This window comes from Phacochoerus africanus, chromosome 15 (genome assembly GCF_016906955.1).
Source record: "Phacochoerus africanus isolate WHEZ1 chromosome 15, ROS_Pafr_v1, whole genome shotgun sequence".
NCBI lineage: Eukaryota > Metazoa > Chordata > Mammalia > Artiodactyla > Suidae > Phacochoerus > Phacochoerus africanus.
The window spans coordinates 41912591-41940474 of NC_062558.1; the positions used below are offsets into that span (position 1 = coordinate 41912591).

The 27884-nt window shown below is 45.8% G+C and overlaps 1 protein-coding gene across 2 annotated transcripts; it reads right to left on the minus strand.

Moving 5' to 3' along the window:
* Positions 1–10: 10 nt before the first annotated feature.
* On the minus strand, positions 11–27884 carry USP30 (ubiquitin specific peptidase 30). Of its 2 annotated transcripts, none has more exons than XM_047760078.1 (13): positions 27657–27884; positions 24276–24385; positions 23047–23229; positions 16568–16671; positions 11258–11356; positions 10301–10346; positions 8954–9048; positions 4749–4808; positions 4172–4258; positions 3456–3536; positions 3143–3362; positions 1444–1564; positions 11–889 (listed from the first exon to the last, which is right to left on the minus strand). In XM_047760078.1, the coding sequence occupies exons 1-13, from the start codon at positions 27737–27739 to the stop codon at positions 625–627; spliced, it is 1554 nt and encodes a 517-aa protein (XP_047616034.1). In that variant the 5' UTR covers positions 27740–27884; the 3' UTR covers positions 11–624. The 2 variants fall into 2 exon arrangements, with proteins under 2 accessions (XP_047616034.1, XP_047616033.1); XM_047760077.1 differs by having other exon boundaries at positions 3456–3584; positions 27657–27871.

The window sequence follows — 27884 nt, forward strand, 5'->3', positions numbered from 1 at the left end:
AAGGGGCAGATTTGGCAAATGAGCTTTTACTACATATAAAGAATCGAAAGGTTAGAAAAAGACATACAAAAGGAGAAGGCGGTATGCTTTAGGCAGCTTTCAACTGTTCTTTTGCTATCCACTCGGTAACTTTGGAAGGAACAGAGCTTTTCAAAAATTGTTTATATGACGCTCAGATGAGGTGTATTTTCCATAAGGGACCTGCTAACAAAAGCAATTGAAAGTGAAAGGCACTTTTTCTTTGAAACTGTTGCCTTTAATAACTTCACTAATTCAACCATTTTTTAATGGGCCTGCTTATTAAAAATAAAAGATCTATGCTGAAAGCTCAGAGGATCACACAAAGTTAACTCCCCTCTGAGAACACCTAACGTATCAGAATATAGAAAAGGTGGCTTTCGGAGTCTGGTTTCTTTTAATTACCTGTATCAGGTGAGTCACAAGACGCTCTAGACACAATGCCTGCTTTCCTACCCCGGCACCGCTGCTCTTAGAACACACCAGAAGGCTGTAGGACTCTAGTGGGGCTGCTTGTGCGCGCGCGCGCACACACACACACACACACATACACACACACAGAGTTTGGACAGTGCCATCAGCTCTTGCTTTGGGGCCAGGGCAGAGTCATTCTTCAGACTTGTACTCCCGATTCTGGTGCTGCATCTTGGAAAGGACGCGCTCGTAAAACAGCAGGTAGGCACTGGAGGACAGGACCTCCTGTAGGCTGGCCTTGCGGACAGTGTCATCAGAAATCCACAGCCACTGGTTGCTGGTGGAGAGAGGGTTCTTGGCTGAAGGAGGGGACCGTCGGTAAGTCACAAAGTGTCCAGAATGCATGTCTCCGTGGTGAACAACAACAGCCATCAACTGGAAGAGGTACGCGGAGGAGCTGAATGGTAGGAGCAGATGCAACAGGGATGGTTTATAGGCAGAAGCAAAGAGTAAAAGAATTCTAGGTGTTCAACAAGAGGGGATGGTACGATGATACATCCATATAGCAGAACGCTATGCAGCCATTAAAATACAGTCCCGAATTTACTGGTATGGTAAGCTGTCCATTCTAGGAGTATGCGTAAATTATGTAGTATACACACACACACCTGCAGAGTGGAAGACCTTAAAGATTTAACTGGTGATCTCTAGCGTACCCCAAGAAGCTTTATTTTATTTATTTATTTTTTATCTTTTTTGGCCACACCCACAGCATGTGGAAGTTCCCGGGCCAGGGATTGAACCTGCACTACAGCAATGACCCCAGCCATAGCAGTGACAACACCAGATCCTCAACCTGCTGGGCCATGAGGGAACCCCCTAAGAAATTTAAAATTTTCTTCTTTATACTTTCCGACATAATAAACATACACACACATAATATTTAAATTGTATGGACTTTACAATTCTTAAAGTGACTGCCAATGAGGCACGTTCGTCTAAAGAGCTCACCTGTGGTCAGGAACAGCTGGGAGTGGGAAGGGCACCGGGGCTGGCAGGGTGGGCAGGAAGGGTGGGGAACAGGCGCCATTCATGAGCATCTGTGTTTTGGGGCCCCCCAGCTGGCTCCGAACTGCAAGAGAAAAGGCATAAGGCAATTAAAACAACACAGTAGCAGTAAACAAAACACAGTTTTGATTAGTTTGAAATGTAACTCCCCTATAATGCTACAAAGGAAAAACAGGTATTTTACTTTGTACTATGTTGATTCATAATACTTCCTTTTCGTCTCTGCCTGCTTTAATCCCAGATAGGAAAAATATATCCAGCTCCTGGTCTCCTGCTTGCTTTGACAGCTGTGGCAATCTGTGAGGTTCCCAGCGCTGTTCGCTGAAGACACATGTCAGAGTCAAGCGGTAGACAATTTACTGGCATTCTGACCTAAACCAGTATTTCGCAACCTTGACATCACTGACGTTCGGTGCTGGAGAATTCTTTGTGAGGGTTGGAGGCTGAGCAGCCTTCCTGGGCTCTACCCACTAGAAGCCAGCAGCAGCTCCTCTCCCAGGTGTGACAACCAAAAACGTCAGCAGCGGTTACCCAGTGTGCCCGGGGGGTGCAGAACTCCCTGTGGAAAACCACTGATGCAAACATTTTCTTCTTTAGTTGTCAGCTTCTGAGGACCAGCTGCACGGAGCAGATATTTAGGGTGCAAAAGGTAATTGGGGGGGGTATTTACATCTCTTTTCCTTTTAAGTGTCATATTCAGGGGCCTTTAAGTACCCAGCAGTTCACTGTTTGCCTCTTTAACCACCATGCTCTGAACATCAGCAGACCTGCACCCTTCGCCTGGAAGAGGACGAAGCCAGGTCCTTGATTTAAAACGTGCGCTCTTCCCACCCCAGCTGCTCCTGATGCTCATCTACTACTCTGCTGAAAAAAGACAAAACTCAATCTCCCTGTGAATGATGTCCCGCCAGGCCACGCAAATGGATGTAAGAAAGAATAAAAATAGGGAGGGGTGCTAAGTGGGGAAAAATCCGAGGTGCAGGGAAGACAGGCCAGGCTTGACTGGGAGCAGCACACAGGTGGCAAGTTGAGGTTTGGAGCCTCGAAAGTCAGTGGGTTTTCTTCACTCATAAAGAACTGAACATAGTACATCCGAAGCCTTTACAAAACTGCTCCGACACACCACTTCAGGGCCAGTTCCCCAGCCTGCTGTTTGCCCCTGGACCAATCACCTCACCTCTGGGAGCCTCGACTTTCTCTTCCTTGAGACTGACGGTGGTAATAGCTACTCAGCTTTCCAGGGTCCTGATTCAGTGATAAACCTCAGGTCAGGATGGTAATGGGATCAGATAACTAAGCAATTCAGTAAAGAACTATCAACCCAAATAATTCAGGAAGCTTCAGCCAGGACACCGCTTCCCCTACACATCCTGTAGAAATGGGGTAACTGTACTCGGGGGGAGAAAAGAGAAGAAATTCACGGGAATAAGAAGAGCCAATTATGGTTTTGCTGGAAGACCAGAAAGCAATCTTTTGCTTTCCTGCCTATATTTTCTCACCTGTCATAGTTTTTAAGAACCAGGCATCTCATGACTACATCATCTAAACCTCTTTTATGAAAACGTCCTTCACCCACCCCCAACCCTCCTGTTCTCAAGAATTTAAGCAGCCACGGGACAAGCCTGGCCCTTGGGGCACACACCTGACTTAGGGGCTGCCGGCCCGTCCTGCACTTCCAATGCGGGCCCTGCCTTCCTGCAGGGCTCGGGGCCCCGGGGCCCCGGCTTGTGTCCGAGGAGGTGATATTTGTAGATATCCATCATCAGGAACTCACTGAACTGCACATGCTCGTGCCGCTTCAGGGGCGTGCCGTGGCTAGACCAGCTCAGCCGCTGGAGGTGGATGCACAGGCACTGGGGGAGCTGTGGGCGGGAAAGATGGGGAGACTGCACATCAGGAACAGGCCTGGGGAAGCCCTCAGGAGCCAAGATGATGGGTGTGCAGCGTGGGCTCACCTTCCCTAGTTTCAGCTGTTTGACAAACGTGGTCCTCTGATGTTCCACCTTCTCCCCATTCAGCGTCCCTTTTGCTTCAATCTGAAATAAAGGAGACATCTCTCCGGAGACATCCTTGAAATAGGACCCCTAGGGAGAGCTGCTCATCAGGCTGGTGTTACACCTGCATTCACGTGGCACCTGACTTCTACCTGCTGAACAATGTGACTGCCCAACTATTTGTGAGCTGTTTTCACTGTTTTGGTCATTAACTAACAGTGATGCAAAGGCAAGAGGAATGAGGAGGCCACTCTGAGACCAACACTGGCATGTCATCTATTTTGTGCCATGTCTTCAAACACTCTGTCTCCCACAGTTCCTCTTAATTCTGAGGCTGAAATTCAATTGCTCAGAGAAGTGGGCAGGTAGTTCAGCTAAGGCAGGTGTGAGACAGGTGGGCATGGAGGGGACTGTGGCAAACTGGAGCGGGCATGTCCTACCTCCAAGCACCGAATTCAGATCTGTCGTTTAAATATTTTTGTGGATAAAACAAAACCCATCTGGGAAAAAGATTTGGTCTGTGGGCTGCCAATTTCCTAACCCAGTTAGGTGGAAATGGCTGTGGCTGCAGGGAGCCTCTGGATATGGTCAGGAGCGCTCGGGGCCAGGGTGTGAGAGGCGCTATTTCAGGACACGTGGGCCAGGTCTGGAGATGGCACTTGGGGTTGAAGCCATACCTTCGTACAGTTGTCACATACGACATCTCGCACTGATTCCGACGAGATGAAGTGGTGAAGGCAGTGGTCCAGGGTCAGTGGATGACCCTACAGCATGGGGAGAACATTCATGGTTACAATGCAACGACAGCTGTTCTGACACCATTGACAATGAGCCTCCCAAGCTTTCTCTGCCTAGGTAGGCTACAGAGCGTCATAGACACCAGTGGGTGTTTCCTGAATAAACATGGAGCTCAAAGCACTCTAGACTTGCTACTACAGACTTCTGCTATTCAAGGGTATAAGGACATAACGCTGCAGAGAATTATGGGCGTCCACACTCTTTTATATATCTTTGAATTTGAGATTTGGTGTGTGTGTGTTCAAAACAGCCAAAATTTCTGCAGCAAGAGAGAAGCCGCCCACCTTCTTCTTCCCGCAAACTAGGCCATGGTACCACTGATTAAAACAGATGGGTGCAACCAACCACGAGTCTGAGTAATGTGTAGTACCTGAGCTACACAAAGTCCTTCAAGCCCTTTCAGATTCAAAAATGTCTCCGAAACAGACCCCAAATAGATCACAGATCAGTACGTACCCATGTGGCAGCTGGAATACTTAGTGAAAGGCTATCAAAGGTATCAAATCGAACAGGGCTCTGAAACACATATGGCAGAAAATCCAGAAAAGACTTAGGTTCAATACAAAGCTTTTATATCTTTTATACGGGAAGATACATGCCTATAAAACAGTTTGTATTTAGATGGTCCACATTAACACAGTAAAACATAATGTACTTACCTAGAAGTAAATTCTATTAAAAATTGCCTTGTAAACATGCGATACCTATAAGGATAGCTTGGAAAAACTGTACAATAATATACCTGACGCAGCAATTTGGGGATTTCATCCTAAGGAAATAACCATGGATCACATAACTCTAAGGATCTAGTTATCACAGCATTATTTATAACAGCCAAATGTGAATGGGTGAAACTTATAGGGAATTATTAAATAAACTATACTGCATCCACATAGAATGGAATACTATATTAAAAATATTGTAGGAGTTCCCGTCGTGGTGCAGTGGTTAACGAATCCGACTAGGAACCATGAGGTTGCGGGTTCGGTCCCTGCCCTTGCTCAGTGGGTTAAGGATCCAGTGTTGCCAGGAGCTGTAGTGTAGGTTGCAGATGCGGCTCGGATCCCACATTGCTGTGGCTCTGGCGTAGGCCGGTGGCTACAGCTCCGATTCGACCCCTAGCCTGGGAACCTCCATGTGCCACGGGAGCGGCCCAAGAAATAGCAAAAAGACAAAAAAAAAAAAAAAATATATATATATAGTAGTAGGAGTTCCCATTGTGGCTCAGTGGTAACAAACCCTAGTGTCCGTGAGAACGTGGTTTTGATTCCTGGCCCTGCTCAGTGGGTTAAGAATCTGGCGTTGCCATGAGCTGTGGTGTAGGTCTTAGACACGGCTTGGAGTTCCTGTGGCTGTGGGGTAGGCTGGCAGCTGTAGCTCTGATTCAGCCTCTAGCCTGGGAACCTCCATATGCCATGGGAAGTGGCCCTAGAAAAGGCAAAAGGACAAAAAAAAAAATTACTAGACATACAATACAAAGAAAGAAGAGTGTGACCCACAGTGTAGGGAAAAGGATCTGAGGTCTGGATGGTGACACCAGCACCAGGACCCCAAAGAGGTACTAGACATATGCTCAAGGACATAAAGAAAGAGGTATAAAGAACCAAATGGAAATGACACAACTAAAAGGTACGATAACTAAAATGAAAAATTCACTGGGCAAGCAAACAGAGATTAAAGATGGAAAAGAGTCAGTACATTTGAAGACAACAAAAATTTCAATAGAAATTATCTAAATTCAAGGAAATGGAGGAATAAGATTGAAGAAAAAAGTACCAAGTCTCAGTGACCTGTGGGATAATAAAAAATGGAATAACAAGAGGAAAATGGGGCGACCTTTCTCCCTTTTACTTTTTTTTGGAAAAATAATGTCCTCAAAATGTACAAAGTTGGTGAAAAACATACATGTACAGCCTTAAGAAATTCAGCAAACTCAAGCAAATTTAAAGAAAAGCACAACTATGCACAACATGTACAAACTGCTGCAACCCCAAAATAAAGAGAAAATCTTATAAGTAGCCAGAGAAAATAATGACACATTTTACAGAAGAAAGAAACAATGCTGACTCTGTGTTAGAAACAATGGAGGCCAGAAGACAACAGACCAATGTCTTTAAAGGATGGATTTAAAATAAACCGAATCGAAACAACAGCAACGCTGTCAACTCAAAATTCTATGTGCAGCCAAACTATTCTTAAAAAAAAAAAAAGTAAAACAAAAACATTTTCATGTAAATGAAATCTAAGTGAATTTGTTAACAGATCCGCAAACAATATTAAAGAAATACTTTTAGACTGGAGGGAAAAACATCCAATGGACTTGGAACTACAGAAAGCACTAAGGAATACTGAAAATGGTAAATACGAAGTTCTTTTCTTTTAATTTCTTTTAAATACATGTAACTGTTTAAAGCAAAATTTATCACCGTATTGTGGGGTTTATTGTATATGTAGATGTAATATATAAGATAAAGATAGCACAAAGGATGGAGTAACAGAACAATACTTTTGTAAGTTTCCTATATTTTACAAAAAGGAATATGAGATTAACTCTAAATAGACCATGATAAGTTAAAACTGCATGATGTGATCACATGTAAAAAAGTATAGCGAAAAAGGATCCAGGGTTCCTGTGAGCTGTGTGGGTTAAGGATCCAGGGTTCCTGTGAGCTGTGGTGTAGGTCACAGACTCAGCTCGGATCTGGCGTTGCTGTGGCTGTGGCATAGGCCGGCAGCTGTAGCTCCAATTCAACCCCTAGCCTGGGAACCTCCATATGCTTCAGGTGAGGCCCTAAAAAGTTAAAAAACAAAAAAAAAAAATTTTTTTTTTTGCACACATAGAGAATTCTAAGGAATCTACAACAAAACTTCCATAACAAATACATTTTGCATGCTCTCAAGATACAAGGTCAACATACAAACAACTGTATTTCTATATACTAGTAGTAAACAGCTAGAAAATATTTTTAAAATTACACTTAAAATAGCACCAAAACAATTTAAAATGCAAGAAAAAAAATAAGAGAGATGAATGGGCAACTTAGGGATTAAAAGATATTTACAACATATGAATTATAATGTACGGATCATAATTCTTAAAAAAGATTCAACATTGTTAGTCATCAAGGTAACAGCAACTAAAACCACAACGAAATACTACTTTACACACAATAGGATGGCTGTAAATAAAAAGTCAGATAGTAAGTTTTAGTGAGGATGTGAAAAAATGGAAACCTCATTCATTGCTGGTGGGAATGGAAAATGGAAAATAGTCTGGCAGTTCCTCAAAAGGTTAAACACAAAGTTACCATATGAACTAGCAATTCTACTCCTAGGGATATGCTCAAGAGAAATGAAAACATGTTCACACAAAAACTTACACATAAATGTTTGCAGTAGCATTATACATAATAGCCTCAAAGTGGAAACAACCCAAATGCCCATCAACTAATGAACGGATAAACAAAATGTGGTCTATCCACACAATGGTCTATCCACACAATGGAATATTATTTGGTAATAAACAGGAATGAAGTACTGATACATGCTACACCATGGAGGAACCCTGAAAACATTACGCTGAGTAAAAGAAGCTATCTCTAAGCACCATATATTTTATGATTCCATTTATACGAAATGTCCAGAATAGGCAAATCTTTGAAGATACAAAGTAGATTGGTGGTTGCCTAAGGCTGACAATGTGGGGGAAAACAGAGAATGACTGCTAATGGGTACAGGGTTTTTTTTTTTTTTTTAATTGGGGGGGTGTTGACAAAAAATATTCTAAAATTGAGGTGACAGTTATACAATTCCCTATTTGTGCATCATGTTGGAAATTTTATACAATAAAAAATTATTTGGAGTTCCCAATGTGGCTCAGTGGAAACGAATCTGACTAGGAACCATGAGGTTGTGGGTTCGATCCCTGGCCTCGATAGTGGGTTAAGGATCCAGTGTTGCCATGAGCTGTGGTATAGGTTGCAGACACGGCTTGGATCTGGCATTGCTGTGGCTCTGGCATAGGCTGGAGCTCTGATTCGAGCCCTAGCCTGGGAGCCTCCATGTGCCGCAGGTGCAACCCTAAAAAGACAAAAGGACAAAAAAAAATTATTGTAAAATCTCAAAAGCAGGAGTTCCCATTGTGGCGCACTGGTTAACGAATCCGACTAGGAACCATGAGGTTGCAGGTTCAATCCCTGCCCTTGCTCAGTGGGTTAAGGATCCGGTGTTGCCGTGAGCTGTGGTGTAGGTCGCTGACACGGCTCGGATCCCGCGTTGCTGTGGCTCTGGTGTAGGCTGGAAGCTACAGCTCCGATTCGACCCCTAGCCTGGGAACCTCCATATGCCATGGGAGTGGCCCTAGAAAAGGCAAAAAGACAAAACAAAAACAACAACAACAAAAAAATCTCAAAAGCAAAAAACCCCCAAAAAACCCAAAGCAGACATACACATACACACGCACACAAAACTAAACAGAAAACCAGCCCTCGAATCTATTGCGTTCACAATGGGTATAGACCCAACCTTAGGACCCACAACCCTGCCAATTCACTGTGGGTCTGCTGCTCTTGGTACAGAGGATGCCATCTGAGGATCAACTGCTATGCCAGCACTGTCCAAAGGGGGGCAGTGCGTCCGCTAAGTACTGGTGGTGTATTTACCTGGTGCTCACAGTGTTTGCAGACCATGTTACTCGTAAGTCTTCCATGAAAAGGATGCTGAGACTTCCAGTGATTGAACATGGGATGAGGTGACCCTGGAACACAGAACACCTTTGGATAGGCCACCTCCAGCCCTTTCGCACCAACCTCAAAATTCACCCTCCTTTTTAGTAGGTGGTAGAAACTCCCTCTTCAGGAAAAAAAGCTTCCTGAAAAGGAAATTTAAAGAGCGTTCTTAAATGACTTCCAATACAAAGACAACCCATTCCCTTCATACAAGGATTTACACATGTCCTTAAATGTGGTTTCTGTATAATGGGTACAGCCACATTTAAAAAAGAAATGTATGCCTTGTTTTCATTTTGTTTTTTGGGAGCCGTGACTGCAGCATGACAGTTTCAAGACCAGGGATCAAACCCTCCCCACAGCAGCCACTTGACCCACTGCAGTGACAATGCCAGATCCTTAACCTGCTGAGCCACCAGGGAACTCCAGAAATTTGTGTTTGATAACATCTCTTTACAAACATTTGCTTCAAATGTTTGAGGTGTCACAAGAAGGATACCACAGGTGAACAGTCCATTAAGTGAGGTAAACTTCTGAATCATCAGAATAAGCAAGTTCTGAAAAACTTGGGGTTGGGGGGAAAGGATGGGGGTTCGTGGAATAAACACAGCTGCATGAAATCAGGCCAGTCTGGGCTGGGTCCTGGCTCTGCTTTTTATTAGCCAGATGACCCAGAGAGCCAGTTCATCTCTGTAAGCCTCAGTTTGCTGGAAATGGGGATAATTATGATCCTGTCATTCCTCCCACCCAGCAACATCATAGAGTTGTTGGGTGGCTTAAATCAGATATTACAGTGCCTGCCACACAGTATGGACCCAAAAGACAATCATTCTTATTGCTACTTGTGCAGAAGGAATTGATACGTCACTTTTTTTTTTTTTAAGGTCTTAAGAAAATAATGATTTCCTTCTAAGAAACCCTGGGATCATCTGCAGGAACAGGTGGCCAAAGTGGAAATGCTGAAGACATGACAACAGTAGTTTATTAAGTTCCTCACAGGACCAATCAAGAAAGTAAAGAGAAAAACCCTTGTGTGAGGTAGAAATAAGTCCGTTCAGAGGGCTGGGGTGTGGGGGAACCGTGCACAATGTTCACGGTGGAACAATTCAAAGCTGTTTCCAAGACGCAAGTTCCTTTCAAGGACACACACTTCAAGTCGGAATGGATATCACCAGGAAAAAAAAAAACCACCCCATCATTTTTAAAAAAACATAATGCAAATTATTGTCATAACTGAAAAGTATATATCTCACGTGTTACAGTTCAAAGGAAAATGACTACCTCTGGTGCGGCAGGTTATCTGTCTGGGAGTAATTTCTGGCTGTTGCTGTCAGGGAAGAAAAAGAAAGAGACTGAACTCCATGCTGCAATCCCTCCATCACCTTTACCTCACTCCTCAATCACCTTTACCTCACTCCTCAAGTTTCTGTTTCAAGTTTCTGTTTCAAGTTTCCTCACTCCATCACCTTTACCTCACTCCTCAAGTTTCTGTGCTGACTGCCCTGTTCAAAATCAACTTGAAACCAAGCTTCCTGAAAGTAGCCTTTTCTTTTTTTGCCTTTTTGCCTTTTCTGGAGCTGCTCCTGCAGCATATGGAGGTTCCCAGCCAAGGGGTCTAATCGGAGCTGTAGATGCCGGCCTACACCACAGCCACAGCAACGCAGGATCTGAGCCGAATCTGTGACCTACACCACAGCTCACGGCAACGCTGGATCCTTAACCCACTGAGCAAGGCCAGGGATCGAACCCACAACCTCATGGTTCCTAGTCAGATTCGTTGACCACTGAGCCACGACAGGAACTCCAAAAGTAGCCTTCGTTACGCTCTCTGGCTGGCTGCTGGACCTAACTCCTTCACCAAATGAAAGTGAAACTCAGGAGTGACCCCCCTCCCCTTTTACTAATTAACTTTTATCAACTAACATTGATAATGGGCCAGGAAAATAAGACTCGTTTCTGGCTCCTTGTTCCCCTGTATTAAACAGGGGTAAAAAATACATTTTTCCTTCTCAACGCCAACACAAATTGCAACAACAAATCATTTTAAAGAGCCATGACACTGCTAACTGGAGTCATCAACTGCCAGGTGGGACATTTAAGACCCTCCCCCAGAGGCTTTTTTTTTAAATGGAACCTTACTTTTGAGTTTAAAGTTGTACAAAAGTTACACTTGTGTCCCCTCTACCTGTGAAACAGACACAAGCCACCTTACATGTATCGAAAGTGTTTAGGGTTTACCTCCAGAGAGTGCACGTCAAACAAATGAGTGACCCGGGGCTGGTGGTCCCGCTCATCCTCCAGGGACGAGGTGATGACGTGGAACAACTCGTGAGCGTCCTGTCAAAAGGCAAAGCATTCTTCAGAGCGGCCGGGGGGAGCCGGCAACATCAGAACCAGCCAGTGTGGACCCCCAGGGAAGACCCCTGAGGCAAAGGTAGGCAGAATCTGCTTCCCAACTTCTCAGGGCCCAGGGCATGAAATGCAGATAGTTACATCCTAGATCTTTTCACAAGACCCTAGACTGAGAGGCCCAAGAGGAGAGAGAGAAGGAAAGAAAGTGGGGGTGGGCGGCCTTAACGCCAGACCTGAGCTGTCTCTGAGCCTGTTTTAGCAGCTTTACTGAGAAAGCCCTGACCTCCACTCCACCTGACTACTGCAGGGGTTTTTAACTGCTCAGTGGGTTAAGGATCCAGTGCTGCTGTGAGCTGTGGTGTGGGTCGCAGACGTGGCTCAGATCCTGCCTGGCTGTGGCTGTGGTGTAGGCTAGAAGCTATAGCTCCGATTTGGCCCCTAGCCTAGGAACCTCCACATGCCACAGGTTGGGCCTTAGAAAACACACACACACAGACACACAGACACACACACACACACACACACACACACACACACACTAGCCTGGGAACCTCCACATGCTGCAGGTTGGGCCTTAGAAAACACACACACACACACACACACACCCCAAAAACATACATCTGACTTACTACTGCAAGCTTTTTAAAAGTCTACAGGTCCGCAGCACTAAGTACATTCACATCACCACCATCCATCTTCAGAACTTTTTTCTTCTTCCCAAATGGAAACTCTCTGCCCACCAAACACTAACACCTCAACCCTCCTTCCCCCCACCCCCGCAGCACCCGCCACTCTCCTCTCTGCTCGAGATGCCTCAGGTAAGTGGAATCAGACTGTGATGGGCTTGTTTCACTCAACTTAATATCCAAGATTCATCCATGTTGTAGCACGTTATCAGGGTTTCCCTGAAAGGCTGAACGATACCCCATTATCTATGCACCTATCACATTTTGTTTGTCCATCATCCACCGATGGGCCCGTGGGCTGCTTCCACCTTTTGGCTATGGTGAATATGCCGCTATGCACAGGGCTGTGCAAATATTTGAGCCTCCGCTTTTGGCACTTCTGGGCATATACCCAGAAATGGGGCTGTTCCTCTGATGACAAGGGATTATTCTTTAAGGACTGACTCAAATGCCCCTCTCTCCCTGAAGGCCAAACCATCCCTACTCTCCTGGGATGGGCAGCCTGTGCCCCTGAACTCTAACGGTGTGAACCCCCTGGACTCCCAGTTGCCACTCTGGGCTCCCTCCACATTGTCACCAGAGGGACCTGTTTTGAAAAAGAAATGACTGTTCTCTCTCTTCTGCCTCCAAATTCCCAATGGCCTCCACTACTAGTAAGCAACGGCTTCCTTGCTGGCCTACCCGGCTTGACATGAGCAGGCTGCTGGAACACACTCCCCCACCCCCCCCTCACTTACTCACTGTGCCCGAGCCCATACCTCCTCTGCGCCACAAAGCCTCCTGCCTCAGGGCCTCTGTCTTTCCAGCACTCACCTGGGTCTTTACTCGGCTGCCTCCTCCCCCCACCCTTAAGGTCTCCCCTGAAATGGTGTCTCCTCAGGGGGACCCTCCGCCACCAGCCCTCCCAGACTTAACCTCACCCCCAGCCATTTCAGGAAGGGCCCTGAAGGCCCTCCCTCCCCTTAATCCCTGCGGTCTCTCCACCTCCCCCACCTCAGCCCCAGCCTGAGCTGGGCCCTCCCTGGCCTGGGTGGCTGCCCAACCTCCCAGCTTTCCTCTCCCTGTCCCTCCTGTGCACAGTGGCCAGCGTGGTCCTGTTCACACAGAGATCGGACCACAGAGTCCCCCGGCAAAGCTCCTGGTGGCTTCCCACTGCGCACAGGCCCTTCCGGCCCTGCCAACCTGGCAGCCCCTCTACTCCAGACTCCCCACCCCCGCCAGAGCCGCTCTGGCCTTACTGTGTCCTCACAGCTGCTCAAGGCTTCTGCCCTGGCCTGTTCCTCTGCCAGGACACTCTGCACGCCCCCTTCCCTGGCCTTGCTCCTCTAGAACTCAGCTCTCAGCTGAAACCTCAGGTCCCCAGGGAAGCTCCCCCTCTAAAGGAGTCCCCCAATGCTTTTCTCTCATTCCTGGGCCTCCCTACATGCTCACATCACCATGCATATTTTCCTATTAGCACATCTTCAAATGGTCTGTTGACTGTCTGCAGCCCCGTCCCTCGCTACATCGCCAGCTCCATGAGAACAGGACCCTACAAGTCACATCTGCTGCCACAACCCCAGCACCCTCAGCAGGCCCTCCCGAGGCAGACATTCGATAACCTTTTGTGGCGCAGATACATGAAACCCCAGCAACACTGTGCCAGGCAGTTAGGAAGATAGTGATGGAGATTGAGAGAGGAGTGAGGCAAGGCTCCTGCCCTCAGGGGACTCACCGCCCAGGCTCAGAGGGGCAGCCAAGCTACTACCTAGGAGCATGATGCTACAGCCTGTTACAACCAATGAGCCCCACAGGTGGGGGTCAGCTCTTCCTGGGAGGCTCGGGGAGCCCCAACACACAAGACATCCACGGCAGCCCTTGAAGCATGAACGGGGGCTCACTAGGGAGAAAACTACAAGACAGCACGGAGTCAGACCTAAAATCTATTCTGTCACTGTCAGCCATGCCATTACTTGGCCTTGAGAAAAGGAAGAGTATCACGGATGGAGCTGCAGAGGGGACACTTCGGTGCCAGACTGGCCCGAGTCCTGGCCCCGCTTCTCAAATAGCTGTGTGACTCTGGGCAAGTCACTTGACTGCTCTGAACCTCACTGTGCTCATCTGTAAAACGGGGATCCTAAGAGTAACTCCTTACAGGGCTGTGGTGAGGATTCAGACAACTCACACCCTTGGCCCAGAGCACCTTGTGGCTCTAGCTTTAGACACTGAAAAGTGGTTGACTGATGAGATCATTAACAGAGGTGTGGACAAGGCCCTATGCTAGACATCTGGAAGCCTTCAAAGAGGAAGAGAACCACAGGCAGACATGCCTTCTCTTTCCCAGGCACAATGCCACTGCACGGCGTGGCTCGGTATCAGATGCTGGAAATACTCCCCAGGAGCAACTGGACCTTGAGTGGGTCCTTGACAGAAGAGCAGGACTCAGAAAAGGAATGCAGACCAACACAATGCCTGCCATTCCATAAACAAAGGATGTTGTGGCCATCAAGCCATCAGCCCCTACAGCTCACCCCCACCCTCCGCCCCCAGGATGGAGAAAAGCAGGATACTGGCCCTAGATGGTTAAGATGCACACTGAAGGAATGACTTCAATGAGCCAGACTCTTCTATCCTTCCTTACATAGAAAAGCACTAAATTCATTAATTTGAGATGTCTGTTCCTTCTTTAATTAACAGTAATCTTCTGATGTTCTAACTACCAGGTTTTGTTTTTTGTTTTTGTTTTTTGCAAACACTCAATATATCCTGATTCCTCCCTTACCTCTTCCAATATATCCTGAGGAAGAGTGCCTCAGAACTATCTGAGAGGCTGTCCCCAGGGCTTATGTCCTCGGCATGTCTGCAGAATAAAACCTAATTCTCAACCTTTAGGCTGTGCATTTTTTTCAGTCAACAGGTATTGATGTTCTTAAAGACTAAAGCTCAGTCACTCTCTCAGTTTAGAGAAATGTAAAAGGCAGCTAAATAGTTCCAGTTACCAGACAGGGATTAAAAAAGTACTTTCTAAATGGAAAAAAATTTCAACATATAATGGATTAATCAAGAAGCACGGTAAGAAAGTATAGATACCATCAACATCATGTTTAAAAAGTAGCACACACTTGGCTTCAGATTAAAGTGGAAACAGGTCGGAGTTCCTGTTGTGGCGCACTGGAAAAGAATCCAACTAGCATCCATGAGGATGCGGGTTTGATCCCTGGCCTCGCTCAGTGGGTTAAGCATCTGGCGTTGCCGTGAGCTGTGGTGTAGGTCACAGACAAAGCTTGGATAAGGCGTTGCTGTGGCTGTGGCGCAGGCCGGCAGCTGTAGCTCCGATTAGACCCCTAGCCTGGGAACTTCCATAGGCCTCAGGTGTGGCCTTAAGGGAAAAGAAAAAAAAAAAAAAAGCAAATAAATTAATTAATTAAGTGGAAATAAGTCATCTTTGAAGATCAGGGAAGCAAGAAAGATTTCCCACTCCACTTTCCTGAGTTTTTAAATGCCTCTCACTTCAGCCCCAGTCTGGGAAGCCCAACGGCTCTGGGCCAGTGGCCAGAAGGTGGAGGCAGTAGCAGCTGACACAAAGCTGGCCAGGGTCAGCCTAGAAATGCATTGAGGAGGATGCACCACCAGAAGGGCACCAATGGAAGCTACATTTGTGGCCCCTAGAACTTCATTCTCTTGGCCCCAGTGTCAGCCTCTGGGGAAGAGGAAGGTGGCCAGTACCAAAGATAGTAAAGCGACAGTTGTGGGAACAGGGGCAGGAGTGGCTGGAGGAAGGCCTGGGGGCTGCATGTGACAGCTGCCCCAGGTCTGGGGCCACTTCAAGCCAGCCTCTGAAGACTGTTTTTTTTTTTTGAAGGTGTAACCTAAAAGAGGGTCTTACCAGAACCTCTGAGCCTCTAAGATAAAGCCATCTGCCTCTATCTAAAGATGTCCCCAACATCCACTGAAACGTAAAGTCACTCAAGAACTAAAAAGATTTTCGCCCTTCGGCGACGGTGTGCTTATGCCCTATCCTGTGAACCTTCCATCACCCCTGATGGTGAGAGTGGGAGTAAAGCTCACGATCTGGTCCCAGAGCACCAAGGCTGTCTAAAATGTCACAGGAGAAGTTCCCGTTGTGGCTCGGCGGTTATGAACCCAACTAGTATTCATGAGGACGCAGGTTCAATCCCTGACATTGCTCAGTGGGTTAAGGATCTGGTGTTGCTGTGAGCTGTGGTGAAGGTGGAAGACATAGCTCTGATTCTAAGTGGCTGTGGCGTAGGTCGACAGCTGCAGCTCTGATTCGACCCCTAGCCTGGGAACTTCCATATGCCTCGGGTGCGGCCCTAAAAGGATAAAAATAAAATAAAATAAAACATCACAGGAGTGTCCCCGCAGGCTGGGCAACAGCAAGGTCAATGCTGGCGTTTATTCTTCCTGCTGCATGAATGCAGCTGTTTCCCAGCCATCATTGCAAGCTCACGCCCCGGCTCTTTAGTGAGAAGGATTCTCCATGGAAACCTGTTTTGAACATTGTGCTCACCTGTTCTTCAAACGACGAGATCTGCCATCTGTACATTCTTAAGACGTCCAACAAGCAGCTTGCATCCAAGACCTCCTCGTCAGTGACTTCCTGGCAGGATAAAGCTGGAAACAGGAAAGGGAGTACAATTATTAAATGAACCAGCACGACAACTAACCAGAAAACCAGCACAGCACATGTCGAAGCCAATTAAAAATGTAAGGACTGTAAAATTCACCTTGGAATCATCTCTTTCATTATTCTTCCTTGTAGCCTCACCCAGTGCTTAGTATGCTACTAGACGCTTTGTGTTTGTTGAATGAATGTAATTTTCCATGAGGCTGCAGCATGTAAACAAAGTAACTGACTTTCAGATATGTGAATCATCAATATACATTTATTCTTGCAAGATTCATATTGAATAAAATTATTTCAACTCACAACTCTGAGGGATAGGAGGGACCTGAAATACCATCTGCCCAACCCTACTCTCACTGCCTAACCCCCTCGAGACTCTCTCCCATGGCCACTCTCTCCATAAGGCCTTCCCTTGGATTTGTGTGCATCTGAGTTTCTGATCATCACTGTAAAGCATCCATCTCTATGAGGCAGCCTCAAAGAGTCCTTTGAGTGACTCGCTTTTTAGTCAAAGTAGAATCAAGCCTCATAAACAAAAAAATAAAAGCTTGAGGGGCTTATGAACTTATATTACAATTACAACTAGATCAGGGGTTGGCAAATTTTTTCAGTAAAGGGTCAGCTAGTAAACATTTTAGGCTTTGCAGGTCCCTGTAGTAACTACTCAACTCTGCCATGGTAGCACAAAAGCAGTCATAGATGATAGGTAATTTGTAATAGTACATATCATGTACATTATCTGTAATGAAATGGGCGTGGCTATGTGTCAATAAAACTTTATTCACAAACACATGTGGTGGGCAAAATCTGGCCCAAGGGCTATAGTCTATTGATTCCTGATTCTGATCCTGACCACCTTCCTTCCCATGGCACATTATTACAGACCACTAGTTTACACTAAACCAGCACTGCCGTACAGATAAAAACACAGGGGCCTGCCATCTCAACACAGTTTCTAGGCGTTCAATGACTCTCCAGATTAACTAAGCCAGCTTGTTTTTCTCTCCGATTTGCAGTCAGCAAACTTGAGAGATGGCTTTGAATACTTTCGGCTCTGGCTCTGGAGGGTCTAAACACTGCCACCCCCACCCCTGATGGAACATGGTTGGTGATTTGGGTGCTGACCTGTGAAGAAGCAGCAGCCTTGGCAGCCAGTAAGAGTGCTGAGGAGGTTTGGTTGATCAGTGTAAATCTATTGTGGGGTCAGACCTTCACCCTCCAGGAAGAAGGGAAGGTACTCTAGCTTCCTTCTTCCTCCTACTCCCCCGGGCAGCCCATCTGTTAACTTTTTCCGTCCCGAGAAAAATGTGAATGTCAACTTCAGCCCATTTTTGCCTAAAATGCTATGGAGCAATGTGGCAACATCTTCTAATTTTCACATCCCACAGTCCAGCAAATTGACTCTCTCAGGGTCTACCTCTGGGAAACACATGCTTGTGTGCATGACGGGCATGGGAGCCTGTTTATCCAGATAAGGCACTGGAAGCAGATGGCTACATACACCAGGGTGTCTTGATAGTATGGAGGCTGTGCAGCTGTAAAAGTGCATGAGGTTTGCAAATCACATATCTGATAAGGGATTGATAACCAGAACATGTAAGAAATTCCTAAAACTCAACAACAGAAACACAGAAAACCAAATTCAGAAATGGATGAAAGAGCTTAACAGACATTTAATTAAAAAAAAAAAAAAAACCCAGAAATGGCCAACATGAAAAAATGCTCAACATGGCTTACGATTAGAGAAATGCAAGTCAAGACCACAATGAGACATCACATTCACACCCAGTAGGATGACTATTATCAAAAAGACAGACAATAACGTGCTGGTGAGGATGTGGAGAACCGGAACACTGGTGCACGGCTGGTGGGAATGAAGAGCGGTCTGGTGAGTCCTCAAAATATGAAACAGAACTACCGTCTGATCTAGCAGTTCCACTCCTGGGTATACAGCCCCCAAAATTAAAAGCGAGAGCTTGAATAGATATACATACACCAATGTCCATTTTTCACAATGGCCAAAAGCTCAAACAACCAAAACGTCCACTGACATATGCAAGGATAAACAAAATGTGGTGTGTATGTATACACGTACACACACACAATGTAATGTTACTCTTATTTAAAAGGAATGAAATTCTGACAGTGTGGATGAACCTCGAGGGCATTGTGCTAAGGGAAACAAACCAGACAAAAAAGGACAAAAATTATATGACTCCACTTAAATAAGATACATAGCCCAACTTATAGAGACAGAAAGTAGAACTTCGGTTAGCAGGATCTGGGGGGGTGGGGGTGGAAAATGAGGAGCTACTGTTTAATGGATACAGAGTCTCAAGATGGGAAGATAAAAACAGTTCTGGAGATGAAGAGTGGTGACAGCTGCACAACAATGTGAATGTATTTGATACCACAGAACTGTTTACTTGAAAATGGTTATGATGGCAGATTTCATGTTATGAATATTTTACCACATTTTTTTGAATGAGCAAAGGATATGACCTAGCAGTTAGTTCACAGAAGACAAAATATATAAGACCAGTAAACTCACCAAAAAAAAAGATGAATGAGGTAGAGCTCCATGTATTGAAATGGCCATTTCTCTAATGCCTGATTTTGTTATTTGGTCATGAAAAAACAAAACGAAACAATGGAGTTCCTGTTGTGGCTCAGGGGGTTAAGGGCCTGACATAGTCTCCGTTCAATCCCTGGCCTCACTCAGTGGGTTAAGGATCTGGTATTGGCATGAGCTGTGGTGTGGGTCATAGATGCGGCTCAGAATATGGTGTTGTGTGGCTGTGGCTTAGGCTGGCAGATGCAAGCTCTGATTTGACCCTGAGCCTGAGAACTTCCATATGCCACAGGTACAGCCCTAAAAAGAAAAACAAAACCATATATAATTTCTATGGGTTTTTCAAAATATAGTTAAATGCACAGAAAATGGTCTGGAAGGATACACTTATCTTTTACTTTGGGAAAGGAAGCAGAGGGAGCAGGATTCAGGTAGGGAAAAAGAGAACTGAACCTTGTCTGTAATGCTTTAATTTCTTACAAGGAGAATTTACCCTTGCATTACTTATATAATTAAAAACTATTTCAGAGTTCCAATTGTGGCTCAGTGGTAACAAACCCGACTAGTATCCATGAGGACAGGGGTTCGATCCCTGGCCTCGCTCAGTGGGTTAACGATCCAGCACTGCCATGAGCTGTGGTGTATGTTGCAGACACAGCTCAGATCCCGCATTGCTGCGGCTGTGGTATAGGCTGGCAGGTGCAGCTCAAATTTGACTCCTAGTCTGGGAACTTCCATGTGCCTTGGCTGTGGCCCTACAAAGACAAAGAAAAAAAAAATTATTTCTAAAAACCAAGTAAATAAAAGATCCTGGAGTTCCCATCATCGGGAATGAATCTGTCTAGTACCCATGAGGTCGCAGGTTCGATCCCTGGCCTCGCTCAGTGGGTTAAGGATCTGGTGTCACTGTGAGCTGTGGTGTAGGTAGTAGACATGGCTCAGGTCCCTCGTTGCTGTGGCTGTGGCATAGCCCAGTGGCTACAGTTCCGAATCGACCCCTAGACTGGGAACCTCCATATGCCATGAGTATGACCCTAAAAAGACCAAAAAAAAAAAAAAAAAAATCCTGAGAAGCAGAGGTAGAGTCGGAAGGATATATTCTAGGCACAGCTGCCTGAGATGGCTCTGCTTCCCAGCACCAGGTCCCAGGTGTGAAAAGTAGAGAGAAGTGTCACAACCTCACAGGACCACATCTAACCCTATGTTATGATACCTTGGAGGACACGTCATTCTTCACACAGTCTTTGGAATGTTTTGTTTTCTTCTTTAAACAGGGCAGTAAAAGAAATTATTTTCAAGTCTCTTATACAGAAGAGCAAACCTTGCTTTTCCTAAAAGTTCCTATGTCAAGCCGAGATCCTATGGGAAAACACCTCAGTGAAGCAGTATTTAGATGAGGGTTTTGTTTGTTTTTCATTGTTGTTTGTTGTTATTTTGCTCTTCAGGACTGCACCTACAGCATGTGGAGGTTCCCAGGCTGGGGGTCGAATGGGAGCTGCAGCTGCTGGCCGACACCACAGCCACAGCAGTGCCAGATCTGAGTCAAGTCTACAACCTATACCACAGTTCAAGGCAATGCCAGATCCTTAACCCACTGAGTGAAGCCAGGGATTGAACCCACATCCTCATGGATCCTAGCTGGATTGGTTTTCTCAGAGCCACAATGGGAATTCCTAGCTGAGTTTTTAAAATCCTTTTTTTTTTTTTTTTTTTTCTGACTGGGGAGTAATACACGATTAGTGCTGAAAGTTTCAGAAGTACAGCTTTTCTTTTTGCTTTTTTGCTTTTTAGGGCCATACTCATGGCATATGGAAGTTCCCAGGCTAAGGGTCCAATGGGAACTACAGCTGCTGGCCTACACCACAGCCACAGTAACACAGGATCTGAGCCACGTCTGTGACCGACATCACAGCGCAAGGCAACACCGATCCTTAACCCACTGAGCGAGGCCAGGGATCACACGCACATACTCATGGATCCTAGTCAGGTTCGTTAACTGCTGAGCCACGAAGGGAACGCCCTCTTTCACGTTTTTAAACTATCATTTGCACCAGACCAAAACAGCCACAGCTAACATTTTGGTCTTTTTCTGTCCAGCCTTTATCTGTGGAATTTTTTTTTTTCTTTTTCCTTTTTGGCCATCCTTTGAGATATGTAGTTCCTGGGCCAGGATCGAATCTGAATTGCGGCTGCAACCTCTGCCACAGCTGCAACACCGGATCCTTAACCTATCATGCCAGGATTGAACCTGCATTCCACCGTTATGGAGACCCTGCTAATCCCACAGTGGGAACTCCTATCTGTGGAAATTTTTGATTTGCTAAAGTCAAATCATATTTTGTAGCCTATCCCCCACTTTTTTTTTTTTTTTTTTTGGCCACACCCGTGGCATGTGGAAGTTCCTGGGCCAGGAATGAAACCCATGCCATGGCAGTAACCTGGGCCACTGTGGTGACAATGTCAGATCCTTAACCTGCTATGCCACACGGGAACTCCCTACATCCTACTCTTTTAAACTTTAATAGTTATAGCCAATGCCCTCTTCCAAATTAAAAACAAGAACACTTCATATTCATAAAGGTGTTTCTTAATGGCTGTGTAACATTCCATCGAGAGCTTAACCATTCTCTGCTGGATACCATATTCTTTCCTTTCCCTCCCATCACAACCAGGTGCTGGAAATCTCTGCATGCAGAATTGGCAACCCTTATCCCCTGGCTCCATATCCTCAGATTCAACCAACTAAGGATTGAAAATACTCAGGAAAAAAAAAATTCCAGAAAGTTCCCCAAAGCAAAAATTGAATCTGCCGGACACCAGCAATTATTTACATAGCATTTACACAGTATCAGGTATAGTGAGTAATGCAGAGATGATTCAAAGTTTATGGGACGATGGGCATAGGTTACATGCAAATATTACAGAATTTTAGCATCTGCAGATTTTGGTATCTGTGAAGGGGGCGGGTAGGGAAAGAGGTTGTCCACACATTATGGGGGAAAAATCAGTTCCACAGTCAAAAAACATGCTATAAAATGAAGTTAGACTGCTTACTCCTTAAAACTTTAACCCTGCCCACATATTCTTTGACTCTCCAACCTTGGGACAAGTATTTGGCCACTCCCAAAGTGCCTGCCCTGAGAACTCCATTTCAGGCTAATGTAAATCACAGTCCACTGAATTACTAGGTCAAATGATGCTGGGCATTTTGATTCCAAAATTCTTTCCAGAAAGGCTGCCCCAAGTTACATCACCTGCAGCATGTAGGAATGTGTAGCCCAACAGCTGGTCAGGACTGTGGATCTGTTTCTCACCCTTTGCTGACAGGCCAAAAAATGCTACCTCACCGGTATGTTATTTGTATTTCTTTCATGATGGCCAGATTGACTATTTGAGTATTTCTCATGTTTTGTTAGATACACACTGTATCTATATAAATACAATTTATATTGCTTCTTTTTCAAATTACCCCATTTTCTAGACTAAAATACATTTTAAAAAAAACTTTAATGTTTTTGAAACTACAGTACTTCCTACAACCAAAACGATTAAGTGGCAGTGGATTGTTTTTCTTCCCTAAAACATTGTTACTAAACTGACAATTCTTCCAATAAATGATTACATCTTTCATTAAAAAAAATACCTATTTGTACCTCTTGGGCCCTTAGTGTTTTATTTTTCATAATGATCTATATGATATTTTTCTACAGGAAAGCTATTAACCCTCTGCCCGCTGTCTGGGTTGCTGCTCTGAAAAGGCACCCGACCCCCTTTACATTTGCAACAATACCTTTCAGGAGGTGCAACAGGGTCAAGGATAAGTACTGGTGCTGGGGGGGCTCCTTCTGATCCCTGGTGTACTGGGTGGTGAATTCTTCCAGCCACTTGATGAAAGTGGGGCAGGCTGACAAGCCTTGCAGCAGAGAGTTCATGAAGCAGGTGTTCCCCAAGTTGACAAGGCCAGGCACAAGCCCTACGAAAGTGAGGGGAAGAGGGGAACAGCTTGCCACCTTGGACCTGCTCTTTTTTTCCTCTCCCATTTGGGCCCCAGAGCTCCTGCACTGTAGCCTTGGCCTGGAAACCCCAATCTCAGAAGGTCCTCATCCACAGCAATCAGGGGCCCAGGCATTCTGTCCCGGCGGGCTGCTCCTTCAGGAGACTGTCTGCCACGGGGCCATGTGTGACTTTGGAAACTTACCAGAGTGTCTGGCACAGCCTGGCTTACACTGAATGTACAGAAACACTTGGTAACCTCTCTCTCCCTCCCTCTCCCTCCCTCTCCCTCACTCTCCTTTGTTAAGAAAGCAATGTTTCTCAACAGAAGAAAACAACGTTCTGTTCTTACTCCCCAGGACAATGACTTTGTTCTTATAATCAGTGGGAAAGACACCACTACTGCCATTCTGATCAGTCTTTCTGCAGAGAGATCAACAAAATCTGACATTTTTCTCTCTTCCACTGAAATTTAAAAAAAAATACACAAAAGAAAAGTGGATATATAATCAATCCCCATTACAACCATCCCCAGATTTAACAATGATCACCATTTTGCTGTATCTTTTAGGTGTTTCTTTGTTTTGGCTGAATTTTAATATAAGCAGAGCAACACTTGCAAAAGGGGGCATTTAAAAAATAAGGAAATAAATTTCTGTGTTAACGAAGAAACGAACTTGAAACATTTACTAGTGACTGACAGCTATTTAGTGAAAGCACAAATGCATCACACAGTCTGTCAGCTGTACTGCTGAGAAACACAATGGTCATCTTGATGAGAACACTTAGAACAATTAAGCCACTTGAAATTTCTCACTACAGAGCATGTCTCAAACTCAAGACCTTAGAAGGGGTGAAATATAAATCTTTTAACTACAGGGTATAAAATAATGAGTCATTAAAATCAACTTCTGTTTAAAAGAAAGTACTATCCACAAAACCGAGGATATAAGACAGCCAAAAATGCCCTCCCTTTTTGTACTCATTTTTCATCTACGGAACATGATACCAAAGCCTCCTTCTTACCTTTTCTCCTCTTCTTTCTCTCCGTAATGGGGCCCCAAATAACATATATTCCTGCTGCCAGGGCAGCAGCAATTCCACCTATAACACCCCAGTTCTTCATGACTTTATATCTAAAAAAGAAAATAAGTTTACTGTCTTCTCTCATCACCATTGCAATATATGTGCATAGAGGTGCAGGTACACAGAAATAACACTTCATCAGAAGCCACTGGCCTGCCAAATTCCAGACTTCCAAGTTAAAGTAATACACAGTGTAGGATTATGTCTTGAAAATCAGCACATTCGGACATTAGGATTTCAAACCTAAGTCAGAGCAACCTCCTGCTCTGCCTCCCCCTCTGCCACCACAGCGGCCACTGTGCCAGCCACACTCCTACCCCGGGGCCTTTGCACTGCTGCTCCCTCTGCCTGGGATGTTCTTCCCCAGGTCCCACTGCTTGGCTCACTCCCTCCCCTCCCCTTCACTTCCAACAAACTTCTAGAACCTGTACTCCTGGTCCTTTTCACCCAGTCCTCATTTTTCTTTTTACTATAGTACTCGCCACCTTCTAACATTACATTCACTCATTCACCACGTTTATTCTCAGTCTTCCTCAACTGAAACGTGAAGTCCCTAAGGGCAGGGATCTCTATTTTAAACACTAACATATTCCAAATGTTTAGATCATGCCTGGCACATGATAAGGTACCAAGTAGGTTCTTGATCATATTTATTGAATGATTGGGACCTGGAGAACATAGAAATGCATTTACCTTTTAGATTATCAAATGGAAGAGTGGGGAGGCATATAATAGTATAAAAGATCCTCTAAATACTTATGAAATTACAGATTTCTTCAATTAAGGCTTGGCAAACAATGAAGTTATACTTCTACTACAAATAAACTTCACCAGCAATTTAAAACATTGTCTTCATACAAGCTATGTATTTCCACTAAATAAAGCAAACGACATAAATATGTACATATGTATAAATGTGCAACACACACTTGTATATATGTGTTAGATACGTGTTTGTGTGTGTGTGCGTGTGATATATTCTTATCCTAACATGCGGATCATGTGAACATTGTTTTGATCTCAATTCAGTCACAATAACTCAGGGAAAAGTCTGGTGATATCGTAACTGTCTGATGCCAACCAACATTTTCCCAATGTCATGGCTGATGTGATACATAACTGATGACTGAATTCCAAATAAATCTTCATTCTCCCATGGCAGTGTAAGGAGAATGTGTACAGAAAGTGGAAATGCATAATCTGGTTCAAGTCTGGTTCTGCTCTCTTTCCTGTTTCACCTTACCCCATTGAAATGCTCTTACCCCATTTCACCTTTGGAGCCTCAGCTTCCTCATCTGTCCAATGGAATATGGAGGTTCCCAGGCTAGGGATCAAATGTGAGTCACAGCTGTGGCAATGCCAGATCCTTCACCTGCTGTGCCACAGCAGGAACTCCAAGACTCAGCTAATAGAGTGGTTGTGAAGACTGATTAAGTGTTAAGGCATAGGGTGCACAGTAAGAGCTTTAATAAATGTTCGCTGCTGCAATTAAGTACTGTAACCTCAGCTTCACTCATGAAAGTTATTCTCGAAATTTCTTAATGCATCCCTTGTGCTGATTTTTACACAATAGGTATATTCACAAAAGTGCCTGGAAAGGTTAAAAACCTTCATTGAAATTCTAGGAGTTCCCGTCGTGGCGCAGTGGTTAACGAATCCGACTAGGAACCATGAGGTTGTGGGTTCGGTCCCTGCCCTTGCTCAGTGGGTTGACGATCCGGCGTTGCCTTGAGCTGTGGTGTAGGTTGCAGACGCGGCTCGGATCCCGCGTTGCTGTGGCTCTGGCGTAGGCCGGTGGCTACAGCACCGATTGGACCCCTAGCCTGGGAACCTCCATATGCCGCGGGAGCGGCCCAAGAAATAGCAACAACAACAACAAAAAAAAAAAAAAAAAAAAAAAAGAAAAAGAAATTCTAAAGCCCTTTACAAGTGCTTCGAAATCCTCTAATTGAACATTAACACCTAAAGGTGCGTGCACTATGCCAGGCACTGTGATAACTGTATCTCACCCTCAAAACAATCCCATGGAGGTAGGTTCTATTATCATCTCCATTTTTATACTTGAGGAAACTAAGAGATGCAGCCAACTTGGTCAAAGTAAGGAAGACCACGTGGATCTGAACTCCTGCTTGGCTGCCAAGTCTGTGCTTCAACCCACGAAGCTCAAGGGGAAACTGAAGGTCAGAATGTCAAGGGGATGGGAGAGAGGACTTGCCCAGGTCCTAAGAAGGACATGCATAAAAAAACCAGGGGCCAGTGGTGACACTGGAAATCCCACAACACAAGGAGAGTAGTAGGGCTTGGGAGTGAAAAGCTCTGCTGTCAGGTCAGCTGTAGGATCACAGGCAAGGCCATTTCCTGGCCTATTTCCCATCAGAGGAATAGGGGCCTTGGACATGATCACCATAGAGGATTTTCCTGCTCTGGGATAATAAGCTCTTCAGACCTGCTTTGGATCCAGAGGGAGGGTCCCAGTCACTTAGGGTCAGTGGGGGTGGCGCAGGGGTTAGGGAGCTGCAGTGCTCAGTTCTAAAGCCTGGAGCAGGAGAAGGGAAATAGGGACCCTGACATTACTGGGGGCCCATGCTACTGGGAGGTCCTAGCAGGAATGGGGGGGTTCTTAGCAGGACTGTGAGCCTGATTGGTTTAGAGACCCTTGCAAGATAAGGAGTCACAGATAAGATTAGGGACCCACACAGACTAAGGGATCCCTGGCAAAACTGGGTGTGTGTGTGTGTGTGACAGAAATAGGCATACTGACAAAATGGGGGCGGGGGGCGCTAGTAAGCCCGGGGCACTTTACAGGGTTGTGAGAACCATGGCAGGATTGAGGAGCCTGGCAAGACTGGGGAACCCGAGCAAGGCCAGGAACTGACATGATTGGGGAGCTCAGAAGGACTGGGAGTATACTGAAGGATGAAGGCTTCCTGGAAGGCCTGTGAGGCGCTGAGAGCTCTGAAGGCCACTGACAGAATTCGGGGCCTTGACAAGCCGGAGGATCCCTGGAAGTTCTGGGGACAGTGACAGGATTGGAGGAGGCACTGGCAGCCTAAGTAGGTGGGTAGAGGGGGCACTGATAAAACTGAGAGCGCCAGCGGAATCGAGGAGTACGGACAAAATCAGCGTTGCCGAATCTGCAGGCCCTGGAGGATCGTCGCCTCTTCCGCCTCAAGGCCTAGGCCTCCAACCCTTCCGGACGCAGAAACCTCCAAATTCTCACTCGGCCCTGGGGACCCTGACTGAGGCGTGATAAGACCGTCACACGCCAGCTTGGGCACCTTGGTCTCGGCCTCCCCGGCCGCCCCGCCCCCCAAAGCTCACCTGACCGCCGCCCCGGTCCGCAGGAAGCGCTGGATGGCCCTGTCCGCCGCGGTCATCGCCGCCTCGGCCCGGGAGCTCAGCATCGCGGCTGCGCGGGAGGCCTGCCGCCGCCCCCGCCCATATCACCGCGGCTGGACCCAGGGCTTCGAGGGCTCCGGAGGCGGCGGAACCCACGGCCAAAGTCCCAGCTCCTTCGGGGAGGGTAGACCGCAGGACGGGCTCCCGGAA